This window comes from Hippoglossus hippoglossus, chromosome 23 (assembly GCF_009819705.1).
Source record: "Hippoglossus hippoglossus isolate fHipHip1 chromosome 23, fHipHip1.pri, whole genome shotgun sequence".
Classification (NCBI taxonomy): domain Eukaryota; kingdom Metazoa; phylum Chordata; class Actinopteri; order Pleuronectiformes; family Pleuronectidae; genus Hippoglossus; species Hippoglossus hippoglossus.
The window spans coordinates 9,852,702-9,868,430 of NC_047173.1; the positions used below are offsets into that span (position 1 = coordinate 9,852,702).

The 15,729-nt window shown below is 43.9% G+C and overlaps 1 protein-coding gene across 5 annotated transcripts in view; it reads left to right on the forward strand.

Annotated features, from left to right (window-relative positions):
• The window catches only part of grm8a (glutamate receptor, metabotropic 8a), a 217,486-nt gene that overhangs the window by 138,452 nt on the left and 63,305 nt on the right, over positions 1–15,729 (forward strand). For all 5 annotated transcript variants that reach the window (XM_034578406.1, XM_034578404.1, XM_034578408.1 and 2 more), the window contains exons 4-6: positions 11,615–11,750; positions 12,221–12,375; positions 15,414–15,551. In XM_034578406.1, the coding sequence (XP_034434297.1) occupies positions 11,615–11,750; positions 12,221–12,375; positions 15,414–15,551 (429 nt within the window). The remainder of the gene's footprint in view (positions 1–11,614; positions 11,751–12,220; positions 12,376–15,413; positions 15,552–15,729) is intronic.

The following is a 15,729-nucleotide window of genomic DNA, read 5'->3' on the forward strand; positions in this document are numbered from 1 at the left end:
CTTGTTCTTTTTAGTTTTGCGTCCATAAAGTGTTACAAACTTCATCAACCACGCCCACTCACTCACACTGAATTCTGCGGGAGATCTCCTGCTTTTTTATTACAATGGGTTTTTACTATATGGGGCTGGGGGGAGAAGCTCCAGGTTCTCACATACAGCTCCTCCGTAGAATGTCAGGAGATTATCCAGAGTTCACTAAATGTTTTAAAGCAGCTTCAAAAATACACACAGTGATGCTGAACTTCAGAAATGGAGGCAAATGGATGTTATTCCGCAACTGAATGGAGTCACACAACAACCTGCAAAACTCAATTCATTTTATATGCATATGAAAGAAAAAATCCCATCCCCATAGATGTATGTTTGCAAGCCCCCCCGCCCGCATGCATACATTCATCATTGTTCGGAAAAAAAAAGGAGAGAAAGTCCTTGGCGGTATTTGAAAAGCTCACACAGCGTTACCATTCCATCCATCTAACTGTGGCAATTCATTAGCATAGCGCACAATAGCCTGCGCCGGCATCGGGTGCGAGCGCCTGTTGCAGTGAACCCACACAGTGACACATATGCAGAAACACACATACACACATAATGTATTCACAGATGGCCGAGATTCTGCTTTTCATTGCCGTTCGTGCGTCATGTCTGCCACCGCAGATGCTATCAGCACCAATAAGCCTGTTGGTCTTTGCAATTCAAAAACCATAAATTCTGCTCATTAGATTCTAATAGGAACAAATTCCTGGCTGAAGTTTCTATTGGCCGTCTGATTGGCCGGCCGTGTGTGTATGGAACTTTACAATTGAATATGTAATGCACATGTATGTGCGGGTGCGTATTCCGTTCAACGCCGCAATTCTTACTTATGAATGATTAACTTGCTGATGCACAATTTCCATTGCGCCGTCGGCTCTTTGTGTACCACTGGGTAACTGATTTTGTTGATTTGGCGACGATAAACAATGATAAACTGTCAAACAAATTGTGTGCGCCCGGGTGTGTAGCCAAACACAACTGCTCTGGATTGGGTTTCTGGTGTGTTTTGTGTGTTTGAGCCATGCTGGATGATTTGTGGATGCCCGATTATTGTGAGAATGATTGTCTGGAGCTGTTGGGGAAAACTGCCTGCAGAATTATTTACCAGATGCAGAAACCATGCTCCATTAGCTTCTGCGTACAGAGCATGTGCAAAGTGCAGCAGCTGTATGGGTTTCTTTCTTACTAGCAAACTTCATAGAGCTTGGCGGTATATCGGTATTATGAGTTATAATGATGTATTTTCAAAGGAGATGTGGACAATATCACATGGAGACAATATAATTCATGCTGATAGTGTTTCCCATTAAAAACCTTGAGTGTGGCGGCTCCCATAGTGTCACTTGTCCTGCCAGTGTCTCCAATGATCCAAAAACATTTACCACAACTTGTATAAAATACAGATAGACATTTTTCGTCGCAATTGATGCTTCATACTTTATAATTTTCGTAAGAGACTGTAAACTACTATACATTTAACTCTCAGACTCTTGTTGGTTTCATTTTAGTGTCCGTGTCAAACATTTGTATAATCCAACAACATAAGACATTGCCATAAATTGAACATAAAAAACATAACAAAATCTCTAAAGCAAGAAAAAAGCACATTTGGTATTTTCAAAACACTTTTTTTTCCCATGCTGATTTTTTTTTAGTTGGTTAGCAGGATTACGCAAAAACTACTGAAATAATTCCCATAAACTTTGAGGGGTGGGGCGTGACCCAAGGAAGAACAACGTGCTCTACTGTGTGTCTAGTTTCCAATGTGAAAAGTTCAAACCTAGAATTGCACCCACTTGATTATCAATAACATTGATTCTGCCTAATGAAGGCTGATCACCCTTGATGCTAAAACCCATGAGCTCTGAGCCTTTAATGTATGATGAGTACTTTCAGATATTTTTCCCTATCTTCTCCCATCTTGATATGTTCGGCGGTCAGAAAGGTCACGGTAAAGGTCAACATTTTGAGTTTCCATTCATGCGTCAGGTGTGTGAGCAGCTCAGTAGGGGTGATGGAACCACGTATCCTCGGTAGGATCCCTGTTCTTCCCCACTGTGACTGTGTGTGAACTAGGATGTGTGTATGTGTAAGTGTGTAGTCCCCTTGCGTGTGTGTGTGTCCCTCTGCTTGATGATATATGGTATGTTTGCAAAACGTGTGTGTGATTTGTGTGTGCGTGTATGTGAGAGATGCTTTATCCCCAGATAAGACATGGACCGGAGGACAGCAGGGCATCCCAGCTTGGGGAGTAACAGGCATCAGCAGGGATCTGACACTCTATTTGTGTGTGTGTGTGTGTGTGCGTGTGCGCTCACGCTCACATGTACACACATGGAACTAGTCTGAGGGCACTGCTGTAATTGGATGTCTGATTACTGTCAGATAGTGTGTCTGTGTGTGTGTAAGAGTGAGAGACTGGAGAAAAAAATGCCATAAAAATGAAAGAAAATTCTTCTCTCAGGGAACGAGAGAGTGAGTGTCGACAACAGTAGAGAAGAAGAAAGATAATCCGACACTCTGATGTCTTAGAGAGAGAGAGATTGAGGTGGGATGAGAAAGTCACAGACAGAAGTGGACATGTCCTCTCTTTGTCATCTCCGAGCTTTACGTTGACCTTGTGCTTTTTATCTGTGGCCTGACATCCAATCATCCCTTTGCTTATCTCCCTCCTCCCTCGCCTCACGCCCCAACATCTTTCCATCCTTTTCCATTTCTTCCTCGCAGCCTTCTGATTCCTCTCCGTTTTCTTCTATCTCCCTCTCCATCTATCCTCTCTCTCACCCTTCTGTCCTTCATTCCATCCCGTTTCTTCGGGCTCCTCGCCACCCATGTGGATCTCACCTCCGGCCTCCCACAGTCCAGCAGAAAGCAGTGGGATCTATCAAATAGATTGGAAGTATTGGGGATGAAGTTGCACTTGTCGGCCCACATCATAGCACTGATACTGAACAGATATGAGAGGCAGTGTGCACTCTCTGTATTTCCTGAGACCACACAGTCACGTCTGGAACATGCTAATTTATCTGCATAACGTCCACTCTCGCTTTATCTCTTTTCCCTCTGCACTCAAGAATCGATTCTCAAGGAGGGAGCTTGTCACTTGTGTTTTACACAAACTTGTATGGATGACACAGACTCATGCATTGCCTGAGTGAACAGATATTTGCTGCAAGTATGAAAGACTGAAGTGGAGTGACTCATAGACTCCCGTATATAAAGATAGACGGCACATCTCCACTTCTGCCTGTTTTACAAAAATGAAGCTAAAACATCCCATGTTGTAGGCAATTCCTGCCGACACTTAGCTGTCAATCATAGCTAATTCAGAGCAAACTTACCAGAAAAATGAACACTTGAAGAATCATGGTAATAACAACTACCTAAAACGACAGAAACCATCTTTGAGAGAAAATCTTAACTGTGTACTTCAACTTTTTAGTTTAGTTTCCGTCCATTCCACTAACATGGAGGAGGCAGGGTTTGTAACCTATATTACAGCCAGACACCAGGGGGCAATCAAGATGATTCGGCTTCACTTTTGGGAAGCTGTCATGTCGTCCATCGTTATATACAGTCTGGTTGGACCACAGAAAATGCTGGCCTCTGGAGGACTGCAATTTAATTCAAACCCTAAAACCCTCTAACAGCCCTCTGAAGTTGTGAGGAGCAGCCAAACTCTGAACAACAACAAAGTGTTTGAACCAGAGTTGGCCCTCACAATTATATTGAGACAAGAATACACACCCACACGCGTAAACAGGTTGTCTTCTCTCAGTCACACACACACACACACACACACACACACACACACACACACACACACACACACACACACACACTATGCTACATTCAGTAGGTGTCCACCTGTCTCCCCTAAGACTTGAACAAGTGCTGACTACCTGACTCCTGTGGTGAAGACAGACCTCAGCCCTCTGCACCCCCTACTTTCTCACACACACACACACACACACAGACACACACAGACATTCCTCATCCCCAGCTTGCATTGGATGGTATGGGAAGTGAGATGTCAAAAGGCCGAGATCTCCTGTCTCTCACTGTCTCTCTTCCTCTCTTGCTCTCTTACTCTTTTTCTCCCGTGTGGTATCTTTTTATTGTCTTTCTCCGTCTCTCGCTCCCTGTACTCGAACCTCCGAATCCTCTCCTCTGTATCTCTGTCTCTGCAGCACATACACTTGATCACGCAGAGGAATAACGTCTGTGTCGGGTCAACGTCCACTGTGCTCTGTCCAAGTTCAGATACCTGTGTCCTGGAAAGCCTTGCAGCTCGAGAGTGTAGCTGCAGAATAAGTCCTGCTTTTGGAAGCAATTATTCTGCACAGGTAGCAGCCTGAAACTTTACCCAACAGAGCTCAATTATAGGGACATTCAAATTTAGTCAAATTTACAGCTGTCATAGTGACAACTCTTAATACTGATCCTCATCAACCTCGGTGCTAAGGCATGAGGGATAACTGTACCATGCTCCTTGTTAAGCATTTAAAAGTTTGTAACCTATTTAGTAGGTGTTGACAAATGCTTTAATAGACACACTAATTACAAAACAACTACGATATAGTCTTGTAAGCTATCTAGTAAACATCTGTACACTGCTTATAAATGCTAAATAATTGCGTTAAAGTAAAATGTAGCCGAACTGGAAAGTTTGGAAACCATCCCTCCCTCCCTCCCTCCCTCCATCTATCCCTCCATCTCCATCCTTCCCTCCCTCCACCCATCCATCCACTCATCCACCCATCCATTCATCAATCCATCCTTCCCTCCCTCGACACGTTCATCCTTCCCTCCCTCCCTCCCTCGCTCCATACGTTCATCCATCCCTCCATCCATCCATCCTTCCCACCTTCCACCTTCCATCCATCAATCAACCTAATCCCAATCTGCATGTCTTTGGCCTGTGTCAGGAAGCCGGAGAAAACTTACCCAGACATGTTGAGAAACTCCACCTAAAGTGTATTTTGTTGTATCTTGTATGATCATCTCCTCTTTGACTGAGCCAGTTGAATGTAACTATGGGATTTACTCTATTACAGCGAGTACCACTGCATGATTTCTGCAGCGTCTTGAATTAAAATAACGTCTCCACAGCCCGAGGGATAACTCCAGCAGCTGCCACCGTATTATTAAACTCTACAACAATATACTGAGGCAAGGCTGCGAATTAGCTTTTTAGATAGACAACACAAATTATTGTATTTCGTGTGAGCACCACTTGAAAGGTTTTATTGTGTGCACAGTAGATCATTACAAATATCCAATACACCCATTCGCTTTTGCAAACTACTCCGATAAGTCACAGCGCTGCGGAGACTTTCGCTCATAATTGCATTCACACTGTGCAAACATTTACCAAAAGCTTTTCAATTTCTGTAAACTGAAACAACTTTTGCCCATTTTTTCTCTCCTACCCTTATCGGTTTTTCATTATCAGCAAATTATGAGCAATTTCAGGCTTTAGATTGTCAGGGACTCACAAAAGCTTTTTCCTCCTCGAGCTGAACTCAGGTCTGAACAGCATCTTTTTTTGGTTGGGGGGGGGTTCAGGTTATTGGACCGACCTAAATTTTCAAGCCCAATGGAAGCTCGAAGGCCCGCATCCTTCCAGGCATATTTTAATGGGCGGAGGTGAATTTCCTGGGACAGCGGTTCCGTGGGTGTTGTCAATGATTCATTAGCAAGCCCGGGGAGAAACCTCAACTCGGAGCGAAAAAATGCAGAACGCTAATATTTACCGCACCACTTAATCCACACACAAGCAAAGGAGAAAGAAAAAAAATCCAGCATGTGTTAATGGAGAGCGCGCAGTTTACTGGTGAGCACAGACAGACTCACAAAAACACGCTTGAGCAGCAACACACGTGCGCAATCACACACGCACGCACGCACACACAAATGACTTCAAAGGCCCACGATGCACTGCCCCCGAGCCATGAACAAAGCATAGAGAAGCAGAGGGCAGCTTTTAATTTTAAAGCAGCGCTAATGAGGTTTGCAAGGGAAAGAAAAGTGTGTCAAAACCAGTGCGTTTGTGTGAGCCGTGTATTATTTGTGCTGGAGAGTTCTTCAATAGTAACAGTCCACTGGCAGGTATTCTTGTGGGGGCTGACTGCAGTGGGTGTTATTTTTTTTTTATCAAAGAAATGCATGCTAAGCCGGAGAAAGAAATTAATTTCCTCCGTGTGGATTTGCTGGGCGCACAGAAGCTCAAATTTGGTCCAAGCTTATTTAATGTTAATAGAAACAACTGACAAGTCGTGTGTGTGTGTGTGTGTGTGTGTGTGTGTGTGTGTGTGTGTGTGTGTGTGTGTGTGTGTGTGTGTGTGTGTGTGTGTGTGTGTGTGTGTGTGTGTGTGTGTGTGTGTGTGTGTGTGTGTGTGTGTGGAAAGACGTGAGGAGGGTTCGGGTATGTTTAATGGAAGAGTCATTAAAGGAAAGGTTTTTGATTTCACCACCTTTCCTTCATTCTCCTACACTCTGACATCTAACAGAAATATGCATGCAGGCACAGAGACACACTTTAAAGTTACACTCATTACTCGTTCCGCTTTGCGAGAATCCACATCGATGTCGGTGTGTGTCCACGCTGTAATGCTTCTATAAATACATTACACGATGAGTGTGTGTGTGTGTCGGACTCCTGCAGTGTTGCATAGAGGGTCAGTGCCTCTATGATTGATGAGCTGATGCAAGCGACTCCTGTTGGAGACGTTGCTTTAAACCGCTTGCTGCAGCCAAATGTAAAAGTGTTAGGCTACATCCAAACCAAAGTTTTAAAATGAAAACAGTCCCCAACCACATGAGCGTTTTAGGTCTCTACGCACACTGGGCACATGTTAACAGGAAGCAGATTGTCCACTCTGCAGTTGGTTGCTTAGTTACAGAAAATACTACGAACGAGAAAACAAGAATGGTGAAAAGTAAGATGAGGGAGAACAAAGGTCAGACTCTACAACAGCAACATCAAACCTGTTATCCTTTGTGGCCTGGAATGCTGGAGCATAGTTAAAGGTGACATGAACAACATGGAATTCTGGAATAAAATGATCTCAAATAAAGAACTTTACAAGAAGACTAAGAGCCAGCATGTGGTGGTAGGGATCAGACCTCAGACCTTTTTGCATTCAAAGGTTGTAGTCGAGTTGGGACTGATAAGAACCAATCAGGAATCAGAATCATCATTTCCATTTTTGATACAACAACGTAGCCACAGAGAGTTTTCAAAATAAAACCGGGGCCAACAGCGTTTCCAAACTTCTCCATTTTAGGCTCTCGATAACTACATATCAATGTGGACGTATGCTAAGTTGAAGATGGAGTAAGGAAACAAAGAGGAGAAAAAACAGAACAGATGTCGTAAAGGAGGACTTTTTACAGTGGGTGAAAACAGATGCAGAAATAAGACACTCCAGGATTTCCAGCACTAATTATGAAGGGTTAGGGTTAGCAGCCATTAGTTTCTCTTGATATGATAATTTTTTTGAAAGAGATTGGTGCTATTATTGTTCTGAGGAAATATTGGACTATGATAACTGTGACCTGCCTGAAAAGTCCCTGAAAACTTTTACTAGCTGAAGGTGAAAAGAAAGATGACAGAAGTAAGATCCAAATTGGGAGAGTAACTCTTCCTCTTTTCTCCCCCCGTCATGTCTCTTTTAGTTAACAGATGAAATGGTGCAGCGAGAGGAGCGTGTGGGAGGGAAGCAGATTGTTAATTAGACGTTGAGACAGCGGCGTTTCCTGTCCTGAAAAATCTCGCAACAGGATGGAGTTAATTACGACTATGAGGGGGTTTCATCCGCGGAAGCGATGGACGCACTTAACGTCAAATTCATCATCGCAATTTTTGCAGAGGGGATAGGCTGACGAAAAAATGCACGCACACACATAAATTAGTGCTAATCTGTAGCACTTCAGCACATGGGCTGCCACAAAAACTGGCATTTACGCACACACAGATATTCCCTCCTACACACTTAGACGCACAAAAACAAGTCACACATCTGAATAGACCAAGGCATTAGGATTCAGTCCCCTTCTATATCACAGTGAAGCCTCAATAATCGAGTTATTAGAGATAAACAGAGAGCTCAGTGTGTCGCTGCCCTTGCAATTGCAGTGCCCGTAATGCAGTTAGCCATTTAGACACAAGCGTGCTGGAATGGGTGAATTATGTAATGCGCTGGCTACTCCTGTGATCCAGTAACGGCTGAAGCCATTCTTTTTATCTGAGATGAATAAAGAGAATTTCTGACTGGTGTCTCGTCGGCATGCCCAGGGTGTGATGTTACTAAATAACCAATTATCCCGTTTTTTTACACTATCAGCCACATTGTGAGCCGGCAGATCACTGAGCAGTGATGTGGGTCCACTTGTAACGGTTGAACATTGAAAACACCAAGAAGTCACCATCAGATGGGATTGGTGCCTGACCCATATTGTTCCTTTTGTCCTCACGTGTAACCTCCTGTATGTGTGAATGTCCGGGGGTGTCTGCTCTGTGGACTGTTGCAGAATGAATAGGGGTACAACTTCCTAGCTTGCGGCTTGTCTCCTAAATGATGACTCTCACCTTTTCCTTCGAGGTAAAGCAAGAACAATCTGTCCCACATGGCCCAGCTACAGCTAAGAAGTTTCTGTGTAGTCCAATGTATGAAACCACATTGTGACATTTGTACTCCTCACTGGCTTTGGACCATATTGGACATTTCTTGCTCGGAACTATAGTTCAAATGATGCATGACCAAGCACAAAGTGGAGGGATTTGATATGTAATTTAGCAGATCTTCTGTTGAAATAGGCTCTGTCTGTGTATGTATTACTACCCTGGTGGTTAGTAGAGGGAAGATGGGGTGGGAAGAGGGTTGAGGGAGGGCCTGGACAATCATATAAAATGTTTTTGCAACTTGAGGTTTCAGTTATATACTGATCTTGCAGTCAACAGTCAATGATAGTGTTCTGTGCATGTCTGAAAGCAGCTATACCAGGAGCTTTTCACTCTGTCTCAACAGACAACAAACAGGCACTGGCCTCAGAAATAGCTCACGTATATTGTGTACAAGTTTTTCTTTGCATTTTCTTTTTTTTGTTTTGTGGTGTTTGATGGTTTTGATGTTGAAACTCCCGCTACCAAAGCCCCTTTTTGTTTAACAAAGCTGCTTCCTGCAGGACTTCTGAGACTGATAAGAACAAAAAAAGAAAGAGAGAAAAGAAGTGTAAGAAGTAAATGTTTCTCGTGACCGCCCCTCATAGCTTTCTTTGTCAGCGGGGGAGCGAAGGTGCTCACTAATAACTAATGTTCGCTTTTAACAAGCTGCGTTTTTGGCACCAACAAAGTGTTTTAGGAGCAGCAGTGAATTTGGCTGAGACCTTTACAGTCAGATGTGGGTGTGTATGTGTATGTGTGTGTGGCTAAATGCCTGCACATAAACTCCCAGACATAATTTGATATTGTCTTTATCTGGGATGTCTCTTCTCCTCTGGGACATTTATTGATGACGGGCGAGAGGCTATGAAACAAATGATGATTTAATCACTCTTACACCGCTCCAAGGACAACGCAGAGCAATGCAAACATCAGCACTTGTGTACGTGTTCATACCGTATGCCATGTTTCCTCATCATCTGCCATCCGTGTGCACGTCTCCAACAGTGCATGTGGAGTTTGTGATTATCCTTGAGGAAGTGTTCTGAACTTCCACGTGTCTTGTGTGTGTGTGTGTGTAGGGTGTCTGTGCAGAGTTTACCACTTTGGTGATTATCCTTGAGAGGCTTTTAATTTGAGGCTAATGAGTATTTGTTTTAGCAGTCATGCACACTGCTGTGCGTGTCTGTGCGCGTACGGAGGCTTGTGTGTGTGTGTGTGTGAGATTAAGGGGTGTAATATAGTGAAAGCGACAGACTGTACAGATGTTCAATAAATGGACTGGAACAGGCAGGGAGAGAAAGGGGACATCATTCACACTCACTCACACACACATATATAAGAAAAATGACAAAACAAACACTGGGTACATGCTGTCGATCATACGTTGTGCACTGACATTACAGATGGGATTTAGAACAATGACACAATCTTTCATACTGACACACACACACACACACACACACACACACACACACACACACACACACACCTTGAGTAAAGCTAATGATCTAATAAAGAGCTAAATGTCAGTATACAGCTTAATTATAAATTCTGGATTAGTGCCAAACAGTGAGGGACAGTGTGTGTGTGTGTGTGTTTCCATGGCTAAACGTGAGGTGTTAGAGAGAATAGAAGTACAAAGGGGGGATAGAAAGTATTAGAGAGAGCGAGAGGGAGAGAGTGAATTGTGGACAAGCTAGAGAGAGAGAGAATAGAGTACTAGAGAGAGAGAGGGGGAGAGGGAGAGAGAGAAAATAGTGGACAAATAGAGATGGAGAGAATAGAGAGTACTCGAGAAAGAGAGGGACGGAGTAGTGGACAAAATTGGAGAGAGAGAACAGCGACTAGTAGAGAGAGAGGGAGGGAGTAGTGGACAGAAGAGGAGAAAGAGGCGGAGGCGGAGTGTCCTACACAGAAGTAGAGAGAGAGAAAGATAGAGAGAACAAGTTAAAAATCCGCTTCTCCATTATCCAGGTTTAGATGAAGTAACGTTTCTGTGATGCTCTTCCCTCCTGAACAAGAGGAAATGAATGAGTGCGACACAGAGGATATTTCCTCACGAACACTGAACACAGTGACGTGGTGTTGATTCATCGGTGTCGCCCTATCCGTCTTCCCTCCTTGTTTTCTCTCTTGAAGTCAACACCCCCTTCCTCTACCATCACTTCTGTAGTCCCTCGCTGTCTCTTTTTATCTCTTCTTTACTCCTCACTATGCATCCCCTCCTCTTTCTCCCTTTTCCATCATTTTCTTTCTTTGCTTTAATTCCTTTGTAGCTCCTGTTGTATCTTTTTTTTTCAGACCTTATCTCCAACTCTATAAATCTGTGCTTTATAATCTGACTTTTGTGCCATGAATGTTTAATGTGATGATTTATGATCCTAGTGTATTTAAAATATAGTTTTTAAACCTCTTGCTTTGGTGTTTTGGTATTCGACCAAAACAAACTTTGTCAGTACTTCATATTTTGTCTCGGATTTCTTCTCATAGATATTCAAAGATGGCTGTCGGTGCTATGAGCAATAGACAGGGGTGACATTGCTGAAGGGGAAGGGGGGGGGGGGGGGCAAGAACGTCTGAATCCAATAGTCCACAGTAATGACATTGCCTAGCACAGATGACTGCAATGAGACAATGGACAAAAACCCACCTAACAAGGCCCCTTTCCACTCGCTAGTTGGCACCTACTATTTACTATTATTTATGTGCCTGCAATGGTTGACATCTTGTTTGGTTAAGGTTGATAGGGCCCCCCAGGTCCTGCCCCCCCAAAAAAAAGTCTGTTGAAACGCTTCTTGTGCTAAACTTATCCCTTTTCAGCCAACTCAAAAGAGAGCGACTGAAAATGAGTGAATACAAAATAATTACTGACGATAACCAGGTGATAAATTCTGTCCCTCTCTGTTTCAGGTGGTGTGTGTATCGCCCAGTCCTTGAAGATCCCCAGGGAGCCCCGAACGGGCGAGTTTGACAAGATCATCCGACGCCTGCTGGAGACCTCCAACGCCAGGGCCGTCATCATGTTCGCTAATGAGGACGACATACGGTACGCGCTGTGCACTTTAAATGAGAGCCCCACCGCCACTGACCACACTGTCTCTGCTGCTCCCAGTCTTACTTTGGCTCAGTGACACAATCTGTGACATTTGTTTTGTTTTACTTTTAATGATAATGGCCAAGTGACAATAATAGCGAGATAGCAATACTGTCACAGATGTTAAAGCACAGGTGTATTGAGATGTAATGGAAAAAGCTATTATTTAGAATTTGTCCTCTAGCAAATAAGTCAGCTGCAGCTGTTGCATTAAATATGAATCCTCGCTTAATCAAGTGTTTCTTAATATTTTCCTGTCTAATCATTTAGCTTCAGCTCCTGAGCCAATGTGACAGTTACTGAGGAAGAGGAGGAGTTCACTCTTCCTCCAGGCAACTTCAAAACAACATTGTAAAGTCTGAGGCACCCAGCAGCCATCAACCCTCTTGCATTTGACTGTTTTTTTTTTTTTACTCAAACAGACGAGTTTTGGATGCAGCTAAAAAGAACAACCAGACGGGCCACTTCCTGTGGGTGGGTTCAGACAGCTGGGGGTCCAAAATCTCTCCTGTGATTGGCCAGGAGAGGGTGTCCGAGGGCGCCATCACGATACTTCCCAAACGGGCTTCTGTGGACGGTAAGAGTGTGTGAAGATGATAGACAAATTCACTGATGCCATGTTATGACGTCACTCTGCAGACTTAAGAATTTCCATCTGGGTCGTCACTTGTACCTGGCCAAGATTGTGTGTGTGTGTGTGTGTGTGTGTGTGTGTGTGTGTGTGTGTGTGTGTGTGTGTGTGTGTGTGTGTGTGTGTGTGTGTGTGTGTGTGTGTGTGTGTGTGTGTGTGTGTGTGTGTGTGTGTGTGTGTGTGTTCAAAGTCAGACAGATCACATTAAGGGAAGAGTCCAGACACTGAAAGTGAAATACACTCATGTTCCCTCACTCCTGATCCCAGCGGGCAACAAGTTTATGCCATTAGGCAGGTGAGGATATCCTCATCTGCTCCCTGTCAGCGCTCCCTATTAGGTAATTGACTCCTGGAGGGACACCAAGGAGGAAAGATATCAAGACAGAGGGGGAGAGATTATGTAGAAGTTGAAATGAATCAAAGTCCTTGGCCGGCCGACGCGAGGCAACACGTTATTGGAGTCTCCAGAACAGATAGAGGAGGTGTGAGGGAGGCGGAGGATTAATGAAGAGCCCACATGCCGAGTTACCAATTTATGAGGTGCACATCGCGGTCTGATGCAATGTAATCCAATAATGCTGCAGCAGATCCTGCCTCTGTGAAGCTTAAAATGTTTTTGTTTGCAGTGTTGGAGAGGCATGGATTCATGCGCTCTATTCATATATGTATAATCTAATATTTTATTATTGTTGCTGTTGTACAAATCCGTTCTAAGGCCTCGATTTCCTTGTTCCCTCATTGAGGCGACTATCTGTCCTGTTCATATTGTGCTTAAAATGTTGCACAAATACATACGAACAGTTTGACATTTTGGTTAATGCAGCAGTCTGGGGACTGTTAGATTAGCTCACGGGAAAAGGAAACAGCGAGTCTGGCTTTCTTTAAAAAAAAAAAGCTGAAGTCTTGTCATTTCTGTGAGGTTGCCAGGCAACCAGCAGGGGCTTCAAGAAGTCCTAGCAAAGAGAAAGTCACACACATGAATCCCTGCAAAATCTCAACTTCTCATATTTACACTTTTCGGTCTTTGTGTGGAACTGGTGCAGTGCCCTTTGTGTTTGCTTGTGTTCATGCTCTGGATTGTCATTAGTGAGTCCTCCTCAAGCAGTTCAACAATATACTGTCACCTTTTATTGTTTGTGTGCTGGATGTTGTGAGCAGAGCTTTTATAAACAGTCTCTGGTGCAGAGTGTTGGAAACAACCTGGTTTATCTGCAATTAAGATTTCATAGACATTTTTTTTATGACTGAAACTTATTAACTTTTTTATACCGTGCTTGTCAGCTATCTCGGATAACAAGCTCATAACTTTTCAAAACAAAAGCACTGCAATTTAACTCGATTTTAAAGCATTACAGCAACAAAATGAACTTAGTGCTTTTACTTTGAAGACAACTTGCTAAAGAGGTAGGGATTCTATGAATGTTGTTGCCTTGACAGACACCAACACCTGCTACACCCGTGAATGTCTGTCAGTCCGATATGGTGAAATGAAAATAATGAGATTATCAAAATGATCTGGCGGGACAGATATTATTGGCCACAGGCTGCCAGTCGCCGACCACAGCTGTCGTTTAGCTCAGGACGTAGAAGAAGACACGGTCAACCCAGTCCACCGACTGAAGGCACACAGCCCCGCCCCCACTGACTGCTGCAGAGTGCTGGTCGCTTGTTTATTAAAATTTGATTATCATTTAATGAGTCACACATCCAAATTGCCCATAATTCATCCCTGCACTTCCTCGGGTCATAAACAAAACACATGCCAAGTTTGAAGTCAACAGGATGAGCGGTTTGTGAGATACACACAGACCTTTGTGGGATCAGTCGGCTGATGAACAGATGAGGAACACCGTGCTACCTCACGCTCCTAAAAGATTTTAGTTTTTTCCTTTATGCTCTTTATGCTCTTTATGCTCTGCTAAGATAATCGTCCTATAAAATGTGTCACAGATGGTGGCATCAATCTTCTCACCTAACTTTTTGCAAAGACAGCAAAAAAACCCGTATGCACCAAAATGTCAAGCTATTCCTTTAACCGGAACACCACAGTGACGTTATTGCCCCCGAGGCTCCGGTGTTCCCACCTAATCGCCCACTCTGTGCAGAGCGTTTTCTCCCCTAATGCGAGACGCTTGCTTATGCTCTTATTTTTTTTTTGTGAGCATCACACCTGCGATCACAATGGGAAGCGTTTGATCCTTGATGACACACACACGCCGCCACCACTGTTCCCAACAGTCTCAACCATCAGTTGAGCTGCACAGGTGCACGCGGCGCCAATTTCCCTGACAGCAGAGGAGATTAATAAAGGCACTTCCTGTCGGCTTTTATAGCGAGTCATGCTGTCCAAGTCTGTCTAATAGCACCCTGTGATCCCCCCCCCCCCCCCGATGTAAGGCAGGAATAAAGAAACATGGTGATAGAAGACGTCATTTATTTTGTTCTCACACACAACAAAAGCGATTTTCCCAAATGATCCTGATAAGAATCAGACTACTACAAGGTGTTTTTTTTTTGTCTCTCCCATTTTTCTTTCCTTTCACCCGTCTATTCATCTTCGCCTGCCAGCTTCTGACGGGTACTTTTTACCGGAGCAATGCATCCCTTGCTCGCCGTCTCCTCTCTCCGCTACTTATTAAATCGGACAAGTAGCTTACGTACTGTGAAAGCTCGGTTTAAAATGTTTTCTCTCGGTTGATACGAGCCGCAGCCCCGCAAAAAATGGCTTTTTCAGTCATACCTCGGATCCATAGGCTATTCGTAATGCACGGCTTTGTGAGTCAAAATGTTGGACAGCGCCGTGAACACCTGATTTTGTTAGTGCAGGCAGCGTCTGGAGAAAAGAAGCTTTAACCTCTGCAGGGGGAAGTGCACTCTGCATACTACACCATTAAGCCTGTACAATGTTAAAAACAACTATATAGTCAAACCTCTCTTTACTCAGTATTTACGGTACATTTCACCCTCTCTGTCTTTTTTTACAGCGTTTGACCGGTATTTCCGTAGCCGCTCGCTGTCCAACAACAGAAGAAACGTGTGGTTCGCTGAATTCTGGGAGGAAAACTTCAACTGCAAGCTGGGGATGCACGGCAAGCGACCCGGCAGCCTGAAGAAATGCACAGGTAAGACGCTACTGATTGACCCCTTCCCCCATTTGGACAAAAAGAAACTCAGAGTGGATGACAGGCTGCCTTTTCTTCTTGGATTTGGCAAACAACACCATGGAGTCGGTAATTAGGTGTTTTCTGTTTGGGTTGCTCACAGGTACGGAGACAAAGAGAGACAGAAGTGCTCCTTGTT